A 22,715-nucleotide genomic window follows, 5' to 3' on the forward strand; every position below is an offset into this window, starting at 1 on the left:
TAGGGGAGGTGCTCCAGCATCTTCGTGGACCTCCTCTGGACCTGCTCAAGTCTTTGTCTTTCTTATGTTGGGGGCCCCAGAGCTGGACACAGCACTGCAGGTGGGGTCTCACGAGAGCAGAGGGAGAGAATCACCTCTCTCGACCTGCTGGTCACACTTCTCTTGACGCAGTGCAGGATATGGTTGCATTTCTTCCTGCAGTGATGCCACAGAGCCTACCCTTCGCATGAGTGTTTTCTCTAGAGAGATGTTGCAGGGCTTTTGTTGTAGCCATTCTGTTTACCCAGCTTTGAGCAAGTCTGCTTTTCAAAAAAGTGGCAGAGACACCGAGGTGCTCAGTCAGTTTAACTACATAGGGTTTTTCCAGGAGCCGAGGCTGCCGTGCAGACTCTTAGCTGCTGTTTTCATCATTTCCTTGTGCAAAAGCCATATTGATGGTTAAACAGCAGCACCAAGGCAGCAGGACTGCAGAACCAGTCCCCATAGGTGTGACCTTCCCTGGCTGCAGGAGCAAGTCCTGCTGCTTTGCTTACACCACACACTCTCCCCAGGCAGCCACAGCCTGTGCTAAACTCTCCATCCCACAAACAACTGCTTGATAGCCACAGCAAAGCAGCAGCAAAGTAAGAACGTGTCCTTTTGAGACAGCAGAATAAATATTAACCAACAGTGGGATAAAATCAAGGGGGGGAAAAGTCTGGGTTTCTGTTTGTCTGAAGCACTGAGACTTCTGAACAGGAACTTTAAATGTGTTCACATCATGGTTTATTAGTACCTAGTTTGGATTGAACAACTTCAAGGGGCTCCTACATATTTATTGAGTCTCCTGAGTGTTCAGGTTGGGGTGTAGTGTATGCAGACATATGGATACATGTGTATGTATACACACATCCATGTGTGTGTGCACATAACTGTGTACACATGCAGGTTTATGCCCAGGCAGTCCTGAGCAATAAGGGTTTGCTACATGCCAGATCTCCGGTCTCATTTTGTGGTAACTCGGCTCATAGCCAACCATTTATGTCAGCTTTTTTGACTTCTTTTTTAATAGCTCTCTTATCTCTGCCATTCTTTTCACAAGTACTCTTGATGTTGTTTCTTAGGCAGCTTTAAAAAGTGAAATAATTTATTTTTTTAGATGGAGGTACTCAAAATTAGCAAAAGTAGACAGGGCTGTGGTTGCAAACGAGGGAGAGCTTACCTTGGTAAGGAATTCAAATGAAAACACTCAAAACACTTTACATCTCTAAGCACTGTTTCTTTTCTTTTTCCTTTCTCCTCCCTCAGGAATTCATTTTATCAGAAGATTACAACAAGATGACACTAGTGAAAAGTTACCAGGGTAAGAATCATGATCTGTGTTAATTGGTTTCTATTGTCATTAGTTTTTGTTAATGTTCTCTTAAGGAATGTGAATGGAGAGAAGTTTCCTTTACAGTGATTTTTTTTTTTTTTAAACTGATGTAAATGATGGTTCTATCAATAGATCAATAATGTGCTTTGTTCTGAGATTGCAAGACTTTAAAAGAGCTGTTTCATGTTCTGTTTTTCCTTTTTAAATGTTCCTTTGGAATATTACTGTAGACACCAAACTATCCAAAATCCAGACCACGTTTGGGAAGAGTAGTATTAATTTTTAATCTTTAGTTTCTTTTAGAAACTGAACAATCTTCTAGCACTGAGGCATTTAGGACTGTAGCTTTTGGGGTTAGTCTGGTTATATTTCAATAACTGTTGGCTCCAGTAATCTCAAGATTATCAGCGAATACCTGTCTTAGTAAAAGGTCAAGAAATGCTAATCCATACCTTTTGTAATTCTATTCTGATATTTACTAATGTGATGTTTTGAGAAACCTAGCTATTTATCCCTGTCAAACCTTTAAAGGACATTCCACTTGGGACAGGTATTCTTACGAAAGTGACAAATACATGAAAAAATTTATTCTTATATCTCTTTTGCTGTCAGACTAAGAGGTGATATGGTATTATATGCTAAGCGTTATGTTTCTGTGTAGGAGCCTCTGGCATGTTGGCCTGAGATTTCTCACATATTAAAATATGTATTTACTCATATATTTTGAGGTTATACCTTGAAATGTTGAGAGGATAATTTGAATCTCTAAATGGAGGCTCTGAGGAATTACTCTATAGCATTTAGATTTTAAAGTATGAAGAGAATCTTGATTTTTGCAGAGCATGGCTAACGTGCATTGGCTTTTGAGTGGTTTACTTCAGCTCTTTCATGAATGCCTGGTGTGTTGTAAAATTAAGTTAGAATGCCTGCATTTTTTCTTAGCTTGTAAAAACTGAAGAAAAATATCCAGTGATGATAAAATATGTATGTGAATCTTAAATAAGATTTCTGTAGTCTGACTCTGTAAGTCTTTGGTATACAAATTTGCAATTACAGAATTACAGAATCATCTAGGTTGGAAAGGACCTTGAAGATCTAGTTCAACTGTTAACCTAGCAATGACAGTTCCCAACTACACCATATCCCTCAGCGCTTATGTCAACCTGACTCTTAAACACCTCCAGGGATGGGGACTCCACCACCTCCCTGGGCAGCCCATTCCAACACCTAACAACTCGTTCTGTAATGAAATGCTTCCTAATATCCAGTCTAAACCTTCCCTGGTGCAACTTGAGGCCATTCCCTCTTGTCCTGTTGCTTATTACTTGGTTAAAGAGACTCATCCCCAGCTCTCTGCACCCTCCTTTCAGGGAGCTGTAGAGGGCGATGAGGTCTCCCCTCAGCCTCCTCTTCTCCAGACTAAACACCCCCAGTTCCCTCAGCCGCTCCCCGTACGACCTGTGCTCCAGACCCTGCACCAGCTCCGTTGCCCTTCTCTGGACACACTCGAGTCATTCAATGTCCTTTTTGTAGTGAGGGACCCAAAACTGAACACAAAATTTGCTTCATAATCACCAAAGTTTGACACACCTATGTTTCATATTTAAGGTTTGTTGCACTGGATAGTCCTACTGACTCATCTGTAGCCTGTTTTGTTATTAGCTCATCCATTTGTGTGCTTGGGTTCAATCTTGCATGCTAATCATAGCCTAGGAAGGGTAAAATGAAGTCTTTTCCTCTGCATGTGCAGAACAACATATGCATGAGACCACTTTCTTGATGAGTTCTTCAGACAAAAGTCTGAAAATTTTGCAAGGGGGAAATGTCTATCTTGGCAGTATGGCAGAAAAGGCTATTGGAAAGGAACATGCCACAGAAAACCCCCATGTTTTTATGGAGTTCAGATGGCATCCCCCATATGTTGGACAACAAAGGACTATAATGAGGGTCCATTAACATCAGTAGAGAGGCAGTACTACTGACCACAGTCCCAAACAGAATTGCTTCTTTCCTAGACTGCCTGTCTCAGTGTGGGAAGGATTTTTGATCAGTTCTGATCATTTTGTGCCAGTACTCTCAGATAATGTGTTAGAAGATTTTATCTGAAGGCTGTGGACTTATTTTAGAGTAAGAGTAGCAATACTTGTGCCCAGAATAGGCATAATTTCAGTTCTAGCCCAAACCACAGCAATTGCTGACAGTGGATGGTGTCAGGTGCTTAAACCAGTCCATGTGATGCCCACTGATGCTGTGTCCCTCCGGGACATGGAGCTCCTGCCCTGTTTTGCTCCCTTGCTTCCAGAGTTTGGTTTTTTCCTTGTTTAAGCTGATGAAAACTGTATTCCCCTAATTTAAAAAATAGTGGCAGTGTGCAAGTGGCCTAGTTTTGGGAGTGGAAAGAAAGGGTGGTGATTCCAGGCTGCTGGGATCCCCCAAATTCATGTGTGTGTGGGTGTCTGTATAGTAATCCCCCTCTGTGCAAGGGTTAAAGAAGCATTAGAGCTGGTGTTCTGCTTTCTACACATTGGCAACTGCAAGGGCAAAAGTTTGTTTTCCCCTCAGGTACTGCTGGATATGCTTTTTTTTTTTTCCCCCCACTGCTAGCTTAGGAAAGCCAGACTGCTGCTAGTGCTGCAACTGGAGATGGCAACCAGACTGGGGGAAAGACAGGTCCAAAATCATTGTTACTGAAGTGACAAGACACAGCGAAGGGCCATTCAGTTTTGGTAGGAAGTTTTCCCTGGAAAAACTGTCAACAGCTGCTGTAACACAGCTAGGCAGGACATGGAGATGGAGAGCTTGTGTATAAAGATATGCTCTGCCCAGCTTACCAGCAGTGCTGGCAACCCACACTGAGCTCACAAACCCTTCTGTACCATTTCTCTGTCAAGACTAGAAATGACATGGCACTGAGTAGGTTACAGCAACCCAGGGTCAATCTCAGGTTGCCTCAGCTTCATTGGAAAGTCGCAAGGGACAATTGCAGTGACAAGGGTTTTGATGGCGCAAGGAAGGAAAACAAAACAGAGATTCCTCGCTGTTTGTAGTGCGTCGATGTCCTGAAGCTGTCTGCTGCTCTGCAGCACAGTGCCTCCCCACCCCCCCCATCCATAGAGACATGCTCCCTGATTTTCTGCTCTTCATGCCGCATGTTGGTGGGGGAGTGGAGCACCCCCTCCACCAGTACCCTAGGCTTGGCTGGACCTGTACGGGAGGTCTGGGGTGCTGGGTTACATCACAAAAGCAAAATGCACTGACAGCTGCTGTTAGTCACGGGTTCCTGCAGTTCCATCGGATCACGCAGCTGTAGGTCAATTCCCTGCTCCTCTTGTGCTGCTGTGGCTTTTTCTGTACTGTGACCACGTCACCCTCCATCCCGCTATCTCCATCCTGCTCTTGTTTCAGTGAGCAGCTTTGGAAGTGTTTGTTTCACTTTTTTTCTGCACACAAATGGTAATCAAACTTTCCATGGATGAAGGACCAACTTTTTGTTTGCTGCTTCATGACCCTGAACCTGTGTTAGTCTTAGGGCCCAGACCTCTGCCTTGCTCCACTATCAACTTCCAACCTTCTGACATTTTGTTTCTTTAAGCCTTACATGGGTCAATTTCCTTCTAAATGACTAGTAACTTTGCATTTGTCCTCTCTTTCCCCCCTTACTTAGATGACCTCCACTGTGCTCTTTCACTTGGTTCAGGGATTTCTGCCATCAGCATGTGTGTGGTGGCACCAGCTAATATGTGCGTCACTTGCAGATAGACAACAGAGTGCTGAATTGAAATCTTTTAGGGAGGAAGGATAAAGTTACCATGCACACCCCTTTCACCTCTTGGCATTTACACATTTCTTTAATGTCTATTCCTTACTAGCCAGAGAGAGCTGCCTCACCATCCATAGGCAGTACTTCTAGCAAAAGATACAAGCCCTGCCTTTTATAAGAGGTTTTAGGAGGAGATTGGAGGAGATTTAGGAGAGTTGGGTGGTACCAGCTATCCCCAGTTCAAACAATGAGAAGCTGACACTAACAGTAGCAGTTGCCATGTACTGAGAAAACATTCCTTGACAGGCCTTGAACAGCCTGATCTCAGCCAGCTTTGCACATCCCGTGGAAGTGTATGGGTCTGTCTATGGCACTGCTGGTGCACAGAAGCCCCTGGGACATATATACAAGCCCATCAGGTGCTTGTAGCACTATGCATCCCATCGTGGCCCTTTCTGCAGTGCACCGCTCCACCAGCTAGTGCAGCTGCTCCAGCGGAGACCAACAGATAGGTAAAGACAAGCGTATTAGACACCCATGGGGTCTCTGAAATTCTTCCCAGAGAAATCCAGATAATTGAGAGGAGAGAGAATCTGTTTAAAAGAGCTCAAGTGACTCCTGAGTGGTCACTATCCTTCTGTCTTGATTACAAACCTGGAGTCTGAAAGTATTGGGAAGTGAGAGCCAAAATCTGAGCTCTTCTATGGACAAGGGTGAAAGCATCTGGGCACAGTTCATGTCTGACACTGTAAACTGGTCTAGCTGTCAGTCACACTTACGGCAACTTGTGTCAATGCATCTATTATTGACTTTTATCCTCAGGGAATCTGGGTCTAAAAAGCATTGTGAATGAGGGGCAGATGTTGGCTTGTGCAAGCCTCCTATTCTTTGCTACAACTAGCTCCCTCTCCTAGGGTTTGAACACAGTTCTCATCTGTGCTGTATATTTGTCTAGGTCAGGCAGCAATCTTCCCATACTGTTCTGAGGAATTTCTCTGCATTTCAAATGGAGGTTTCAGGCTGGTTTTTAAGCTTCCAAAGATATTTAATCTTTCCAGTGTGTCAGCTTTTATACAAACAAATACAAGCAGCCTGCTTTGTGCAACACATGTTGCCCAGTCTCAGAACAGTAATAAACCAGTAGGGCTGTGGATTGAGGAGTATGACATTTGCTGGTAAATTACAGCTGGGAATAATTTTGCATGTCTTTCCAGCCACTTGTTTTATTAAAAAGTTGGCTCAATCAGCACTTCATGACCAAGCCCACTGGTCATTCATACAAAAACCCGTCTGTACAAGCCTGGGTTCCCTTGTTTTAATGAAAAGCTTTTGATGGTTTTATTTAGGTAGCAGTAGAAATTTATTCCTTCAGCTGTTTTATTCATCTTGCCCAGCTGTGATTTTTTTTTTTTTTTTTTTTTATTCCAATTTCCTTTTTAGCTGATTTACATGCAAAGCTAAAACTTCCCTTTGGTGCAGTGTTGTGCCTGTGCTGTAACTCATCGTTCTGCTGAGGTACCACAATCTGCAGCCCAGATTCACCAGACCTCACAGCAGGAGGAGCAGCAGTGTAGGCATCTGCACGGCTGTCATAAAACCAGCTCAAAAGAGGTTTAAGTAGAGCCCAGAGTCCTGTCCACAATGGCAGCTTTGTTGGTGAAGATACAATAATGGAAGGAAGACTTGTGCTGCTGTAGAAGATAAATGGCTGCAATAGGCATGGAAGGAATTAAGTCTTGCTTCTGCTCTTTCTCATGCAAACACTGAACATGCAGAGCAGGGACCTTACAAGCTTGCATGGTAGCTCGGGTCAATGGGGTTATTAAACACCAGCTGCTTCTGTGGAGAAGGGTGAGTGGGTGAATAGGGAATGGAAGAGTTGGGTATTGCAGTGGTCTTCTGCCCCAGTGTTCTTCTTTGCAATGTGATTATATGTCTGTCTGCTTAATTTTCAGCTCATCAAAGCAGAGTCATAATGATTCTGTTTGTCCTGGAGATGGAGTGGGTGTTGAGCACCGGACAAGACAAACACTTCACGTGGCACTGTTCGGAGAGCGGGCAGCGGCTGGGAGGGTACCGCACCAGCGCAGGCGCCTGTGGCCTGCAGTATCCTTTGCTGAGCTCTCAGTTTTATTTCTGCTCTTTGGCACTCAAACAGACCTTTTAGTTTATTTTTCTAGTTGTCCTCCAGATTTTGTGCCCTGTGTAGGTTCAGTGCTTTGTGAAACTGTTATTTAAAGCCAATTTTTAAAACTGTCTGTTCTCCTTGCTTTGTCTCCTTAATGTGCAGTGGCATATTCAGGTCTAAGCATTTTTGAGCAAAACAATGGGTGATCTGCAACCTGTTGTGGTTTGCTATTGTAATAAATATGGACAGGGCCTTCATTTAAACATGCAGTGCATGCTTTCTTTTAAGAATTAATGGTAGCAAAGTAGGTCAGTGATCAGGTCAGTAGTGTGCTTGTGTGTATGCATGGTAAAAATTAAATGACTTTAAAATAATGAATACTTGTCCTTCACTCTGGAACAGCCCACTATGTATTGGGAATTTGGGTTAACTGAAGAGTAAATGGCTCCAGAAATGGCACTCAAGTGGCTTATTCACCTACAGCGGCTCCAGCTGCCTGATAATAAAAGAAATATTAATTCAGCTTCATTGCAAATGAAAAGGGAAGTGGAAAAGTATGAGCTCTTAGGCTGAAACCAAGGGTTAGCATAAACAGACTTTTTAGTGCCTCATAGTGTACTTGGTATATAGATGGTGTGTGTTTTGCTAGTTCCATGGGAGGTGAGACTGACTCAAAATTACTATCTGAACATGGACTTGCTTTATATCATCTGGTCATTCAGCCAATCTAAATGGCATAAAGACTAAACTTAATTTTTAATTAAATGATTGATAAATACTTTTGGAAGTGTGATGCAGGAATTTGCCCTGTATTTCCTAAATCTCTCTAGAAAACAGACTGGTTTAAGTGATTCAAAATTTGGAGGACACTTTAATTTGGGTCATCAGATCATGCTGGTATAGGGCAGGGGAAGGGAGAATTATTCACAAATATTCCAAAAAGCTTGGCAGAACAGGAATGTGGTTTAGGGTTGTTTTTTTCTCAGTGTCCTGTGTGAATAAAACCAGTGCTAAGCATTTGCTCCTTAAATATCCAATATGGATTCAGTGTGGGATTAAACTAGATGGAGAGGTCAAAATCAGTCCAGTTAGGTGGTTCCAGGAGGTGGTTGAATAGGTCCAGATTTTATTCAGTTTAGAATATGATGTGTGATGCACCTGATGTAGCTGACACTTCCCCAAATACATAAGACATAAGAAAATACTCTTTCATTGTATTTGTAAACTTAAATATAATGAAGAAGCAATGTGGTGGGTTGACCCTGGCTGGATGCCAGGTGCCCATCAAGCTGCTCTATCAATCCCCCTCTTCAACTGGACAGGAGAGAGAAAATATAACAAAAGGTCCATGGGTTGAGATAAGGACAGGGAGAGATCGTTCACCAATTACTGTCAAGGCCAAACCAGACTTGACTTGGGGAAATAGTTTAATTTATTACCAATCAAATCAGAGTAGGATAATGAGAAAATAAAGCTAAATTTTAAAACACCTTCCCCCCACCCTTCCCTTCTTCCCAGGATTAACTTTACTCCTAATTTCTCTACCTCCTGCCCTCCAGCAGTGCAGGGGCACAGGGAATGGGTGTTGTAGTCAGTTCTGCAGTGCAGTTATATATATATATATATATATATATATATATATATGCAGTATATATCTCTCATATTCTCACTCCTCTCTCTGGCTGCAATTGCCATTGCACAGGGTATTTTTCCCTCTTCTTATATATGTTATCCCAGAGGCACAACCACTGTTGTTGATGGACTCAGCCTTGGCCAGCAGTGGGTCTGTCTTGGACCCACCTGTAGTTGGCTCTACTGGACGGGGGAAGCTTCTCACAGAAGCCACTTTTGTAGCTCCACTTCTACCAAAACTTTGCCCCACAAACCCAATACAAGCAAAAATAGTTATTTTATACAATTTTGGGAAGAAGGGGAAAAGATGGACAGTGGACACCATCCAACTCTAGCACCAAGTTAGCGAGCCTGGGTAGATAACTCCTCTGCTCATGGTGAAGGGCTACTTCAAAGGTGTTTCATAACAAAAACACAAATTGTGTCCTCTGGATTGTCTCATTTTTTCTCACTCTAGTTTACTCAGGGAGACTGAATTATTAGTATAAACAGGTATGATCTTGATGCCTGAAAGTATGCTCTGAATACCTCCTTGAGACTGGAGTACTATTCACAAGGCTGAAGTATACTTATGTTAAAAGAATTAACAAGTCATGAAAGGAATGCAAAACTTGTATAAGCAATGTATTTTCCTCAGCATTTATCCTTCAGATTTGATGTGGAAACCCGGCACGTGTTTGTGGGTGATCATTCGGGGCAAGTGACCATACTCAAACTAGAGCAAGAGTCCTGCAGCCTTGTTACGACATTTAAGGGACACACAGGTAAGGTCTCAGGAGGAGACACAATTTTGTTCTTCATCTGTGCTCAATGTCATGGTGGTTTGACTCTCATGTGAAACACTAGGATGGATTGTGTCAGTGCATAGTATGGAAAATAGATAGACCTTAAACTGTCACTACAGCTCAGGGAAGTTTATTCTTTATTGGTAAGAATGAATGATCAGATTTCTGCTCAAAAAAATTCTGTGGCAGAAAATGCCACCATGAGTAGCTGCTAATTAAAGCAGTGAGACTAGAATGAGTTGTGGTAATTCTAGGGGGAAGGGATGCTTCTCAGGGAAGACCCATATTGGTAGACACTTTTGCCCAAGTGAAATAGACATGCCTTGGAGGCACTAACTGCTTGTTTCACTGCTGGGACTTGTGCCCCATCACATTTTAAAAACAGCAACCCTGGGATGTGATCCTGCCATCTAACAGAAGAAATAATGGTCATTCCTCAGCATTTTCTCTCCACATCCCTCTGATTGAACACTAATAGCTCAGACACCAAGTAACATGAGGTAGCACCAAGGTAGTTCGGTCCTCATGCTAGGTAGGATACTGTGAAGATGCCCATAATATTCCACACTTGCTTCTCTTTTGTAATCTCCTGGGAATGATGGAGATGAAAAGCTGTGTAGTCAGTCACACCATGACCATCCTGCTACCAGGCTATGCTACTCAATGGATTCATCTGTGTGAGTGGTGGCAGAGACCTCTGCCCGCAGAAGGGCAGGGTGGAACTTCAGTAGGTTTTCTAGACTGTTTTCAACTGGCAGGCTGTCATGGCCTTTGCTAGAGAAACCTGCATTTTAATCACCCTCTCTCCATATTTTTGGTTCTGTCTTTTTATATATATATATATATATATATATATATATATATAATTTATCTACATTCCTCTTCCACTTTCTGTAATAAAATGACTGTTGTATGCATCTCCTATTTCAGGTGGTGTCACTGCTCTCTGTTGGGACCCAATACAACGAGTTTTATTTTCGGGCAGTTCTGATCATTCCATTATAATGTGGGATATTGGAGGAAGAAAAGGAACAGCTATTGAACTGCAAGGACATAAGTATGTTCAAAGCCCTTCCTCCTGCTTTTGTGGGAGAAAAGCTAAAGGCAGAAGCCACATCCGGAAACAAACAGCCCAAAAGTTACAGTCTTCAAATGCCTCAAGCTTGTATGTGTGACTCCCTGTGGTCCATATAGTACGGGAATAAGTTGCTTATAGTAAGTTTTTCAACGTTGGACCCACAGGCTGGTTGGAGAGTCTGCAGGAGTGGTGAAGGAAAACACAGTATCTATAGTCCTAAATGTGTTATGCCAGAGCTTGCACCTTTGTTGGAAAGAGGAGGGTCCTCAAATGAGAACAACTGGAAAGGAAATTCTTGCTTTTTAGGTGTCAAGGTCTTTCCTTCCCCTAGAGGGAGCATCAGGCTTGGACAATTAGTCCCTTTTTCCTTCACTCTTAACTTTCCATATCCCTTTACCTACTGCCTGAATTCTACATAATGTGCTTTACCTGTGGGGGCCTTCACCATCTCCTCAATGCAAAGAGGCTTCATCTTTGCAGGTATAGAGCTCATATTTGCATAGCATAGTAGATGCCTTTGAAGAAGAGTAAGCCTGTGCTGGGTGTTGAATAGAGATCAGATGGCTCTGGTTGCACGCTCCTCCTAGCCTTTTAACACTGGCAATACAACAAGTTTGTTTCAGTGTATTGGGAGTGCATATATGCGGGACTTGCGTGCCAGGCTCAGGTCTGGAGAGGCAAAATCCCATGGTGGTTTTGGTCTAACAGTTTCTTACATATTCATACATTTTTTTTTGAGTGATGCTGCACTCTGCTGAGCGATTTGGATGCCACTGGGATTTCAGAGCACTGCAGAGCTCTTGCTGAAATTCCCAGATGACCCATGTACCCTACCGGTAGTGCTTGCTAATGCACCACTGCTAGATTTCTTGCTCTGGAAATTAGGTCTCCTAATATGAAGTTAGCTTCTGGATCTTAATCTGTGTCACGGCTGTTGGCTGGCACTGTACAGCATAGAGATCTGGTCCTAAGGGAGTTAAGAAACATTTTAATTGATGACGCTACCGGTGTTGGCAGCGGGTGCTGTGAAGGCAGGGTGTGTTCTACCAAACTGTCCCGTAAACATGTTCGCCTCTGGACCCATATGCACAAGCAAATGCATTAGCATGAAAGTCCTTTGGATAGACCATACCAGTGGTAGTAGCAAAGTAAATAAAATTCTGTGGATTATTTCCAGTCATATGCTCAGTTACTGTCTCTTCATAATTTTGTTTTTTCCATAACAGTGTTGTATGGTATTTGTTTCCAGGGTTGTAAATAGCTTAAAATGAGGCCTGGTTTTCTTGTTTTTTACGAAGGAATGAGCACAGCTTTGGGGGTTTAAACTGAATTATTTCTCCCATGTTGCTTTTTCCTTAGAACAAGAAGCAAAAGCACCTAAATCTTCCACCTCTACCTTGGGAAGGCTTAGGAACAATTTAATGCTTCCTATATTATTATTGAAACTCTCTATCCTTCTTAGTGCTAAAAGAAAATCTTCAGTAGTTCCTCAGTGCTTTGTTCCTAGATGTTGCAGAGATTTATGAAAACAAAGGTTTTACTGAATTTGACAGAAAGGTACCTTACCAGGGCTGCGTTTATTCATCCAGATGTGCCTTTGGAGAGGCCCATTGCTGCAGCTCTGTCTGTTCTGGCTTCCCAGTGCAGCTGGTACCTCCCATCTCAGAGGCAGCAAAGGCAGTTATCAGAACAGGTCTTTGCTTTCATGCTTGCTGCCCGGATGAGCAATGCTCTGGTTCTGGTGCCAGCTGGACAGCGAAGACCTGATTTTCATTCAATGGATGCCATGCACAGTGATGGGGGAGGGAAACATATGGGCAAACAAGTGGTCTGTATTGCTTTATTGTATATTCTATGCTTACTTGTGTACTAGCCATAGATGGTTGATTAGTAACTCTCTTGTTTCCCTTTCAGTGATAAAGTTCAGTCTCTCTCCTATGCTCACCACACTCGGCAGCTCATCTCCTGTGGTGCAGATGGTGGAATCGTTGTCTGGAACATGGATGTGGAGAGGCAGGAGGTAGATACTCAGGTTCTTGTTGGTTTGGTCTGAAACAGTCTTGGGAAGAAGGGTCCTTTCTAAAATGTGCACCTTTCAACCTGAACAAGACCATTCCAGGCTTTAAAAATATTTTTGGACATGCTCCAGTTATTATACAGCAATTGTGCTGTGCCTTTGATAATATGGTACAGGGGAAATTGGCTGGCAGAAAATGTGTATGAAGTATGCTGCTAAATGGCTCTTACCCTTTTACATTGCTGCTACAAAAGACATCCTCTAAGGAGGGTATTGTGAAATGCCCTGCTTTGTTTTTCAGCACATCGTGAGTAATTTTATCAGTTCAGAGGTAAATGGATGGATTGGTAATTATTAGGGGGTTTTAAGAAAACCAAACAAGAAAGCTCTTTGTCATCTCTGGAAACCTACAGCCCAGGGTATTTTTCTGGTTCTTGCTAAAAAGACATTTAACAAGGGCTTCAATCTCACCAGCTACTTGGTCTTGCTTCTTCCCTCTGGTATAACCACAGCGAAGTGGGGTAAACGATGACTTTGCCAATCCAGACAGTAAGAATTTACCCACACACTCCTAATTGCTTTTATGCTGTGCGGCCAACAAATGTAAGTGGGTGCAAAAACGCACCCCAGGTCTTTGGCGCTGTGGGAGCAGCCTCCGCTCAGCAATTTCTGAGACCTGACTCAGAGAGGGGGAGCGAGCACTGTGCTGAGTGAGTCAGGCATCAGCCCTGCTCGGCAGTGTGGCAAATCCTGGTAACATGAGTCAGGGCAAACCTCTGCCCTGTTTCTGCAGAGTCTAGGAAGGCACACTGAGTCCCTGCGGTGGGTAGGTCTGAGCCAGGCTTTTGGCAGCAATGGGCTTTCACCAGCTTTGCTGGTTCTCAAGGGTTTTGGCCTCCCTCAGTTGTGTGTGTCTCCCTCGAGCAAGGAGGAAAGCTAAGTGGAAAATTGGATTTTAAAAAAATACTGAAATGGGCACAGGCAGGAACTGAGCTCCCTTTTTTATGTGAATTAGCATTCCAGTTGGCTCTCTTTAATTGCTAATCTAATGGCCAATTATGTCATCAGCTCCAAAAGCGAAACGAAAGCAGAGCAGCTTCCTCCTTCCCAACAGATGTTTCCTTTTTGCTGCAACTTGAACATCCAGAAACAAAAACCTTTATTTATTTGCTGCCTTCAAAAGGCTACAGTAAGGGTTAAGGCTGGCTTCTCTCAAAACAGGCAGCAATGCCATGAGAAGGCTGGTTTAAAAAGTGGAAGAGAAATAGAATTAGCTAAATGAAGGCTTAGCACAGGTGCTAATGGGTGCACTGTTTTCTCTGACTATGGCTACATGAACTTTTTCATGTTATCACAGAATTTCACAGAATCATCTAGGTTGGAAAAGACCTTGAAGATCATCCAGTCCAACCACTGACCTCACACTGACAGTTCCCAACTACACCATATCCCTCAGCGCTATGTCAACCCGACTCTTAAACACCTCCAGGGATGGGGACTCCGCCACCTCCCTGGGCAGCCCATTCCAACGCCCAACAACCCGTTCTGTAAAGAAATACTTCCTAATATCTAGTCTAAACCTTCCCTGGCACAACTTGAGGCCATTACTTCTTGTCCTATTGCTTACTACTTGGTTACAAGAGACTCATCCCCAGCTCTCTGCAACCTCCTCTCAGGGAGCTGTAGAGGGCGTTGAGGTCTCCCCTCAGCCTCCTCTTCTCCAGACTAAACACCCCCAGTTCCCTCAGCCGCTCCCCATACGACCTGTGCTCCAGACCCTGCACCAGCTCCGTTGCCCTTCTCTGGACACGCTCGAGTCATTCAGTGTCCTTTTTGGAGTGAGGGGCCCAAAACTGAACACAGGAATCGAGGGGCGGCCTCACCAGTGCCGAGTACAGGGGTCAGATCCCTTCCCTGTCCCTGCTGGCCACGCTATTGCTGACACAAGCCAGGATGCCATTGGCCTTCTTGGCCACCTGGGCACACTGCTGGCTCCTGTTCAGCCGGCTGTCAATCAACCCCCCCAGGTCCCTCTCTGACTGGCAGCTCTCCAGCCACTCCTCCCCAAGCCTGTAGCGCTGCTGGGGGTTGTTGTGGCCCAAGGGCAGCCCCCGGCATTTGGCCTCATTGAAACTCCTCCAGTTGGCCTCAGCCCATGGCTCCAGCCTGTCCAGGTCTCTCTGCAGAGCCTCCCTACCCTCGAGCAGATCAACACTCCCACCCAGCTTGGTGTCACCTGCAAACTGACTGAGGGTGCACTCGATCCCCTCATCTAGATCATCAATAACGATGTTAAACAGGAGTGGCCCCAACACCGAGCCCTGGGCCACCAACTGGATTTAACTCTGTTTACCACAACTCTTTGGGCCCGGTCGTCCAGCCAGTTATTTACCCAGTGAAGGGGTAAAGTAACACAATAGGATATTCACAGTACTAAAGCCCCCCAAAACATGAACCTTTGAGATTTTAATATCAAACCTTGGTTTGGGGTCCTAGAGCATTTTCTTTTAGATTTTGGCTTTGGTATTTTTGCCCTTATCTAAGGATTTAGTCCATGTGATACGTGTTCAGTATGCACTTTGATGCTATCAGATTTTCCCACATCTCTGAGATTGCATTACAGTGAATTAAGCCATTTTAGCCCCTGATTCTTTAATCTCTTTTTTAAAAAAGCTATAAGAAGACTATCTGAAAGATGCTAGAAGCTGTGTTTCTATTTGACTGCAAAGTGGTTACTTGTCACAAGAAATATGTCTTCTTCATCTATAATGTTCAGATGCTTAAGAGATGAAAACTTATACAAGCAGATGTAAATCTGTAGACATTAAACAGAAAGACTGTTGTGGGTAGAAGAGAGAAGGATTTGCCCAAGTAGAAAGAACTACCTTCAGAGTAACTGGCAGAAGAAGCTGAACCAGGTGGTTGCTTTGTTGCTGGGGATCAAAGCTATCCTGGGAGCTGAGGGTTTCCATCAGTCTTACCTTATCTTTGCCTGGCTTTTGTATTATTTTTAATTCTTACTCTCAGCTGTGTTTCTTGCCATTTTGAATTGCAGCATGTGAGAAGTCAGTGGCTCTGATAAGACAACTGCAGTTTGCTAATAGCACTTCCTCACAAAGTATTAAACATTATTTAGTGTTTATCTTGAGGGACTGGTGGGGCTGGTGGGAGTGGGTTGCAGTGGTGCCAAGGCAGTGCTGGAAGGGCTGTCCTGGTCTGGCTGGGGCTGCCTCTCTGGTGGGACAAGATAGACCTTGCTTGCCAGCACCACCTTTAGGATGAGTTCTTGTCCTGGTGGGGTGGAGAAATGAGCACGTCATTTGCTCACAACGATTGTTGCTCTTGCTAGGCCAGGTTAGGACAGACAGACTGACAGCCAGCTGGAAAGGTATCAAGAACCAAGACTCTTCCCAAGTCTCATATACCCTAGAGGGTTTCCTAAACATTGTGGGGAGATGCACTGCATGTCCCCCAGCAGCTCAGTGCAAGACAAATGTTGGGAGACCCAGATCTAGGAGAGGAGGTTGACTACCCCCTTCATGTGCTCTTCTGTCACTTCAGGCATTTTCTGAGCTCTTTCAGGGTGTGGCAAGACTTGCTCTTCCCTACAGGGCATCTGATCCATGCTTCTCTGCACAGCAAAACCTGGATGCAGGAAATGCCTTTAATATTTTATTTCGTTTCTTTAAATCTTCTTACCTGCTTCATCCACAGCATGAGGGCAAAGCTACACACCATGTTAGGAAATAAAAGACCTTCCTTCCATTGTATTTGTGTAAAAGCAGGGAAAAGAGCTGGTTCGGGTTTTAGGCTTGTTTGGGTGAATCTCATCTTTCTCACCTCTGTGTGATTTGTAGCACAGATACCTCTGACAGTGGGAATGCTTCTTACAGTGTTAAAGAAAAAATAAATAGTAAAATAAAAAACCCCAAACACATCAGCATTTCAGATACCTTCCCCTTCCCTCTAGATGAGTGGATTGGCTATTGGAAATACTAATTGTCTGTGGTTCCCACCAGAGGCAATAGCAGATAGTAAATGCCGTACCAACAGGGCAGGACAGAATACGCTTAATTCAAGACTTGGAGAGGTGGGGGAGGCTTGTTTGTTCCTGGGTGATTTTTATGGTCTTATAATCATACTCTGCTTCATGGTTTGGCTGAGAAGTGTTCTTCCTGTGTCCTTTGAGGCTCAGAGCTGTTCCCAGGGAACAAAAGGGCATCTTGTGAAAATGGGGATTTTCAATTAAATTTAGTTGCCACATTACTGCACCCCAATACATCTTTCTTGTCCTGTCTCTAGGCACCACTGGAGGTTTTTCTGTTTGTTGCTCAGTCTCACTTTGCATTTGTGTGTGTGTTGCAGACTCCAGAGTGGCTGGATAGTGACTCCTGTCAGAAATGTGACCAGCCTTTCTTCTGGAACTTCAAGCAAATGTGGGACAGTAAGAAAATAGGCCTCAGGCAGGTTTGTATGTGTCCTTTGGTGTGTTAACATGGTGCAATTAGGCTTTTCTCTCATAACAGATCGTAACTTTTTTCCCCTAAAACTTTGAGAATTTGCACTTTGTTTTTCCACTGAGTGCTTGATAGTAGGACAGTGGGCTCCCCTCTGAGGCTTGATTTTGTCATCAGGAGGTACACTCTTCTTTTTTGTCTATTTTTCTTTTTTTTTTTCTTTTTTTTTTCTTTTTTTTTTTCTTCCAGCCAGTACCAACAGCAAATGCATGTAATAGACCTTGGTCTGAGTAAATTGGTTTTGGGCCTTCTATGGCTTTAGCCATGTGGGATTTTGCTTACTGTTAGTTGAATGTGTTGTAGAAAGAAATTTGCAGCTGATTTTTTGGAGATTATGCTAGAACCAAAGCTGTTTTCAATGAGGTTGGCTAAACATCTGTAACTGCTCAGGCTGCTTTGGAAAAGGCTTATTGGTCTGCTTGGGACACGCTGCTGCGTTTTTCCTGCCCAGCAGGAACGTGCTGCAGATTGCAGACTTTTGGGGGAGGGGCATAAAAATGCTGAAAGGGATGTTCTCATGGAGCTTGGAGAAATCAGGTGTCTGAGACAGAGCTGAGCTGCATCTCCTCTTTAGGTAACGCTCATTGCCACAGAGCCTGGCTGTCCTGTGGCCAGCAAGGCAGCCTTGCAGTCCTACACAGACAGTGCCTGAGAAAACACAAGGCCAGTAGCATCAAAACACAGAAACACTAGTGCTTCTGGGGCTGAAAATGGACAAAGGAGTGGACCAAGATTATTACGTGTTAGATGTTTATACTTAGAGGCTGGGATGGAACTCCAGAATGACACTGTGCTAGTGTAGCCCTATCCTACCTCGACCTGGAGATGTCTTAATGTGTCACATGCTGCTGAATGATGGTGTCATCCCCTACACCCCCAAAGTGAGACTCCCAGGGACAGGGGTAATTGTAGCTCCCAGCCCTGCAGCAGATGCCTGCCTGGCTGGGACACATCTCCTGGGCGTGTAGCGAGGCTCTTTGTCCTGTCCCATCTCTAGCTGTGCTAATGAAAAGAGGACAGCTTGGAACTTGCTTATTCCGCCTTCTACCCTGTTGAAAACTCCCTGTTACGCTGGTCACACTCAGTGTAGAAGCCCTGACCCACAGCTACATGCACAGATGCCAACTGGGGGACGTGGAGATGATTTACTGGGTGGTCTATGGTGTCACTCTGGAGCATGGAAGAGACGTAGAGCCCACTTAGCCTGGGTGGTCCTTTATCTGCTACTTCCCAGTGTCCATGCTAGTAATCAGCTGCTGCTTGCCCCAGGTAGTGGAGGAGGAGAAAAAAAGTAAGATCCCACCCTTGCCATTGATTCTGAAGTCCTTGGCTGTTTTCCTTCATCTTCCCTGGAAGAGTTAGCTTTCTGTTTGCTGCAGCATCAGCTGTGTCTTGCTGGAGTGAGATGGTAGAGCCAGTGAGTGACCTGAGCAGTGATTAGGGTTTGTGGCTGAAGATGTCTTTCCGTGTGTTGTCTCCTACAGCATCACTGCCGGAAGTGTGGGAAAGCTGTGTGTGGCAAGTGCAGCTCCAAGCGCTCCTCCATCCCGCTGATGGGGTTTGAGTTTGAAGTGAGAGTCTGCGATAGCTGTCATGAATCTATAACGGATGAGGAGTAAGTGTGGACACTGAGCCAACTTCCACTGGAGTGGGGCAAAACTCCTGCGTCTGGGAGGTCCTGGAGGGATGCAAAGCTCTGGGAGCAGGCAGCCCGGTGGGGTGGTCCCTGGGCTCTTTCAGCAAGAAAAGCCTCTGTGGTGCCTGCCAAACTGGGAGGGATAGAGGCTTCCACCCCTGCTCCTTTCATGCTGGAAAGGTCTTAAAGTGGAGTTTACAGAGAGGTTGCTGAATTAATGACTTACAGCAGCATTCAAATACTTATTTCCTCAATAGAGAACGTTTGGGGGGAAAATCCTGCAGTCACAGACCTTACTGATTGTTGGATTTCTTTCTTCAGACGGGCGCCCACAGCTACTTTCCACGACAGTAAGCACAACATTGTTCACGTACACTTTGATGCCACCAGGGGATGGCTGTTGACCTCAGGGACAGACAAGGTTATTAAGGTAGGAGTGAGAAGGTTGTTCTGGCTTCTGTATTTCATTTTCCCTTCCTCTCCCACGTGGTTGCAGGTATGTCCTACCTGCTTTCTTCTACCCAGAGACCTCCCACGGATGGACTTCTGCCCATTAAGGACCGAGTTGGTCTTGGTCTGTCAAGTTATTGCCTGAAGGGGCTGGGACAAGTGCTCACTGTAGCTTTTCCTCTGGAAAGACAAACCATTTCAATGTGGCCAATCTCAGTTTGTGTGGCTAGGTAAAGAGATGGCTAGAATAATGAATAAGTTTATAACAAAGCTTAAGTAATTAAAAAGCAAACACCTCACAATGTGTTAATGTGTTATGACTATGCTAATCATTCAAGTTAGCAATATAGTGTGGGGTTTTTTGGTTTCTCTTATGAAGCTTTGAACATGGTTCATAAGGATAAAGTGTAATGACATACAGAATGTCATTTGGTCAACTTTCACCAGTCTGACATGAGTGCTGGAAAATGAAATCAAACTTCTTCAGACTTGCTGCATCTACCTCTAACTATGTAGTCTCTCTTAAGCAAAAAAACCCAAAGTGCAAATTATTTAGAGATGACGTTATATATTATCTTATATTTTACCATTATTCACTATGTTGTTATATTTTATTATATTAACAGTTGTGGGATATGACACCAGTAGTGTCTTGATGGTACATCAGTGGAACTTGAAAAGGTGATATTTATGGAAGAAACAGATATCCTAACGCTAATCGTACTGCAGAAGATAGACAACGCTGGGCTCATACAGCAGATGAGAAAGGAACTAATGTGTTTACAATGATTTTACGTCCTCTGCTTGATCAAGGCTGAACATTTGCACGAAGACTCTTTCCACTTATTCTCAAAATATACAAGAAGGTATTTTTTTAACTAATGGTTTGTACAATCTGACTTCGGTTGTCTTGAGTTTGTTTGGAAAATCTGTGTGTGGTGGAATTTTCAGTTCTTCTATTTCACTATGTCAAGATACTTGCTGCTTTGTACAGAGGGTTCTTGGATTGTGTTTTACCATGTGAGTTTTCAGTATCAACATACTGTGTAAGGCAATCGGCTCTCCATGTAGCGAGTACCTGTTGATTTGGGATGTTTCTGTTGACCATGTTCTCTTCAATGAAGGAACTCCAGGCACGGCGTTGCATGTTCTCTGGGTGCATCACTGAGGAGCTGATGGACTATTGCAATTTCCTAAAAGGGCTCTACCATCTATTTGTCCTAGCGGACATCATCTGGAGAGCATTTTATTGGTTTATAGTAGCAAAAATCCAGCTTCCTGCCTCTTTCCTTGCTGCACAAGTTGCAAAACCAGGGGGCCAGGTTGCTTAGCAACTGATTTCTGCAAAAGCCGAGTTTTCCAGCTCAGAGCATTACAAGGAGCACACAGACCTGTTTGAGTTTGATGAGGCTGACAGGCTGATTCAAATTAAATTATTGGCAAGAGGAACTTTTGGGAGTGTGTGCATGGCAGGGGGCGAGGGGCAGATCTAAAACTGGTCTAGGTCTGAAAAGTCTGGTTTACCTCTACCTCTACCTTGTGCAGCAACATTTCAGCATTTATACCTATCTGTGTTGTTGAAGGTGAATTTGATTCCTGTCTTCCGTATAGTTAGTCATATTTATTTTTTAAAATGCTGATGTTTTTTATTCATTTCCTCTATAGACCAGAAACATATTGCTGAACGATGTCCATTGTCCTTTTGTCATATTTTACAGTTTCTTTTAAAAATAAAAAGTATTTAAAAACCTGGATCGACCCAAATTACCTTTTTAGAAGGACGTTGTCAAGATGAATGAATTAAAAAACCCCTTTTTTTCCAAAGGGATCTTCTCTGAAGAGTCAACTTTCTCTTCCTTTAATCCATTTCACTTTTTAGCAAGCTATCGCTGATGTGCTTCAAAGAAACTGGAGAAGATAATAGAACTGCAAACCAGATCTAGGGCTTTCCTGTATCTTCTATGTAAACAGAACTTGTGGTCTGTAGCTGCTGTGACAGAATGTCAGTGGTGCTCAGTCTTGACCCATTTTGGACTTTACTTTTCTGCTCTAAAGTGGGGAGGCCACAACGTTTACCACTACAGAGCACATTACTACCTAGAGAAGCCTTATGTTTTTGCTTGATTGATAATGCCAAAAGCAAATGAAGCTTCTCCTTTGTTTCCACAGCAGTAATTCAATTTTGAGGAAACAAAAATGTTAATGCAGTCCATGGCATTAACTCTAGACTGCTGAGCTGCCACAGTAAAGGGTGAGTGGACTTCTCTGTGCGTGTTGCAGGACTGCTATGTATTTTCAGGGAAAATTCTCTTTTCAAACATCCTGTAAGCTGTGCTTAAGCATTTTACAGTCATTTTCTCTGAAATGATGTCACGTTGACTTTCCTGGTCATACAGCCTGTGGTCGGTTTCCCTCTAGGCAGCATATTTCAAAGTGTATTTTCAAGCATAATTCACACAGCACTAAAAAGATTCTTTTTCCAACTCGAATGTTAATTGTTTTCTAAGTTTTCCCACTTTCTCTCCTGGAAGCTAGGTGCTTGTTTCCTCTTGGAAGGCTTTTCATTACACCTGTGCATGTTTTCTGATGACTGAAGTGTACTTGGCTGACGAAGCTATGAAAGATGAGCAAGTTGCCTGCCAATATTTCACTTCAGCTGAAGAAGATGTATAAAACTTTGCTGGACTATGGTGTGCCACGTTACCTTGTGCTCAGGGCCTTTTGGCCAAAGACCTGACTTGCTTTGCTGTGCAGAGAGTACCTCTCACAGTGGCAGAAACATGGGAGCACCAAAGTGAACTTAAATCACTGTTGAAACAAGCCTGGGACTCCAGCATGAATTGTGCCTACACTGATGGAGCAGTGGAGTCAGCAAGCTGAGGATCTGCCCCTGGATCAAGACCTAGTCCTTTTGAACGTGTAACGATCAAACGAAGGTGAGGAACTGTCTCCACAGGAGACTAAATTTGGGAGCAAGGTGTGTTTGGACGGCTCTGCAGTAAACTTTTGGCCACCTCCCCTTCTCTTCCAAGGAGTTGTGGTTTCAGTGTTGCTTCTGAGTGGATGTTAGGCATACAAATACATTTTGCAAAATTTCTCTTGCTGTTCTTTCTGACTAAACTACCTGCAGGGTTTTCTGAATTTAAGATGAACATCCCCTTATTTTGCAGTCTCAGGACAAACTGGTCTTGGCTGAGAAAATTATATAAGCTTAAAGTGAAGCTGAGGGGGAAAGGGAAGTTTGTCCCTTTTTATGACTTAAGAGCCATAATGTAGAGATATGAAGGGAAAATAGATGTGTCTCATTCAAACAATAATTCCTTTACCTCGCAAATGAAACAAGGATTTGATGTAGAGA

At 43.7% G+C, this 22,715-nt stretch overlaps 1 protein-coding gene across 4 annotated transcripts in view; it reads left to right on the forward strand.

Moving 5' to 3' along the window:
* The window catches only part of WDFY2 (WD repeat and FYVE domain containing 2), a 69,582-nt gene extending 47,187 nt beyond the window's left edge, over positions 1–22,395 (forward strand). Inside the window, exons 4-13 of one of the 4 annotated variants that reach the window (XR_012634223.1) lie at positions 1,288–1,342; positions 7,070–7,220; positions 9,526–9,638; positions 10,590–10,716; positions 12,652–12,757; positions 17,120–17,221; positions 18,756–18,886; positions 19,229–19,337; positions 19,984–20,223; positions 21,889–22,395. Coding sequence is in view for 2 of the 4 variants with exons in the window: in XM_074913568.1 (XP_074769669.1) it covers positions 1,288–1,342; positions 7,070–7,220; positions 9,526–9,638; positions 10,590–10,716; positions 12,652–12,757; positions 17,120–17,221; positions 18,756–18,886; positions 19,229–19,337; positions 19,984–20,013 (924 nt within the window). In the remaining 2 variants the exon portion in view is untranslated. Of the gene's footprint in view, positions 1–1,287; positions 1,343–7,069; positions 7,221–9,525; positions 9,639–10,589; positions 10,717–12,651; positions 12,758–17,119; positions 17,222–18,755; positions 18,887–19,228; positions 19,338–19,983; positions 21,110–21,888 lie in introns of those variants that run through there. The other 3 variants (XR_012634224.1, XM_074913568.1, XM_074913584.1) reach the window with 3 other exon arrangements.
* The last annotated feature ends 320 nt before the right edge of the window (positions 22,396–22,715 follow it).

Source organism: Athene noctua, chromosome 1 (genome assembly GCF_965140245.1).
Source record: "Athene noctua chromosome 1, bAthNoc1.hap1.1, whole genome shotgun sequence".
Classification (NCBI taxonomy): domain Eukaryota; kingdom Metazoa; phylum Chordata; class Aves; order Strigiformes; family Strigidae; genus Athene; species Athene noctua.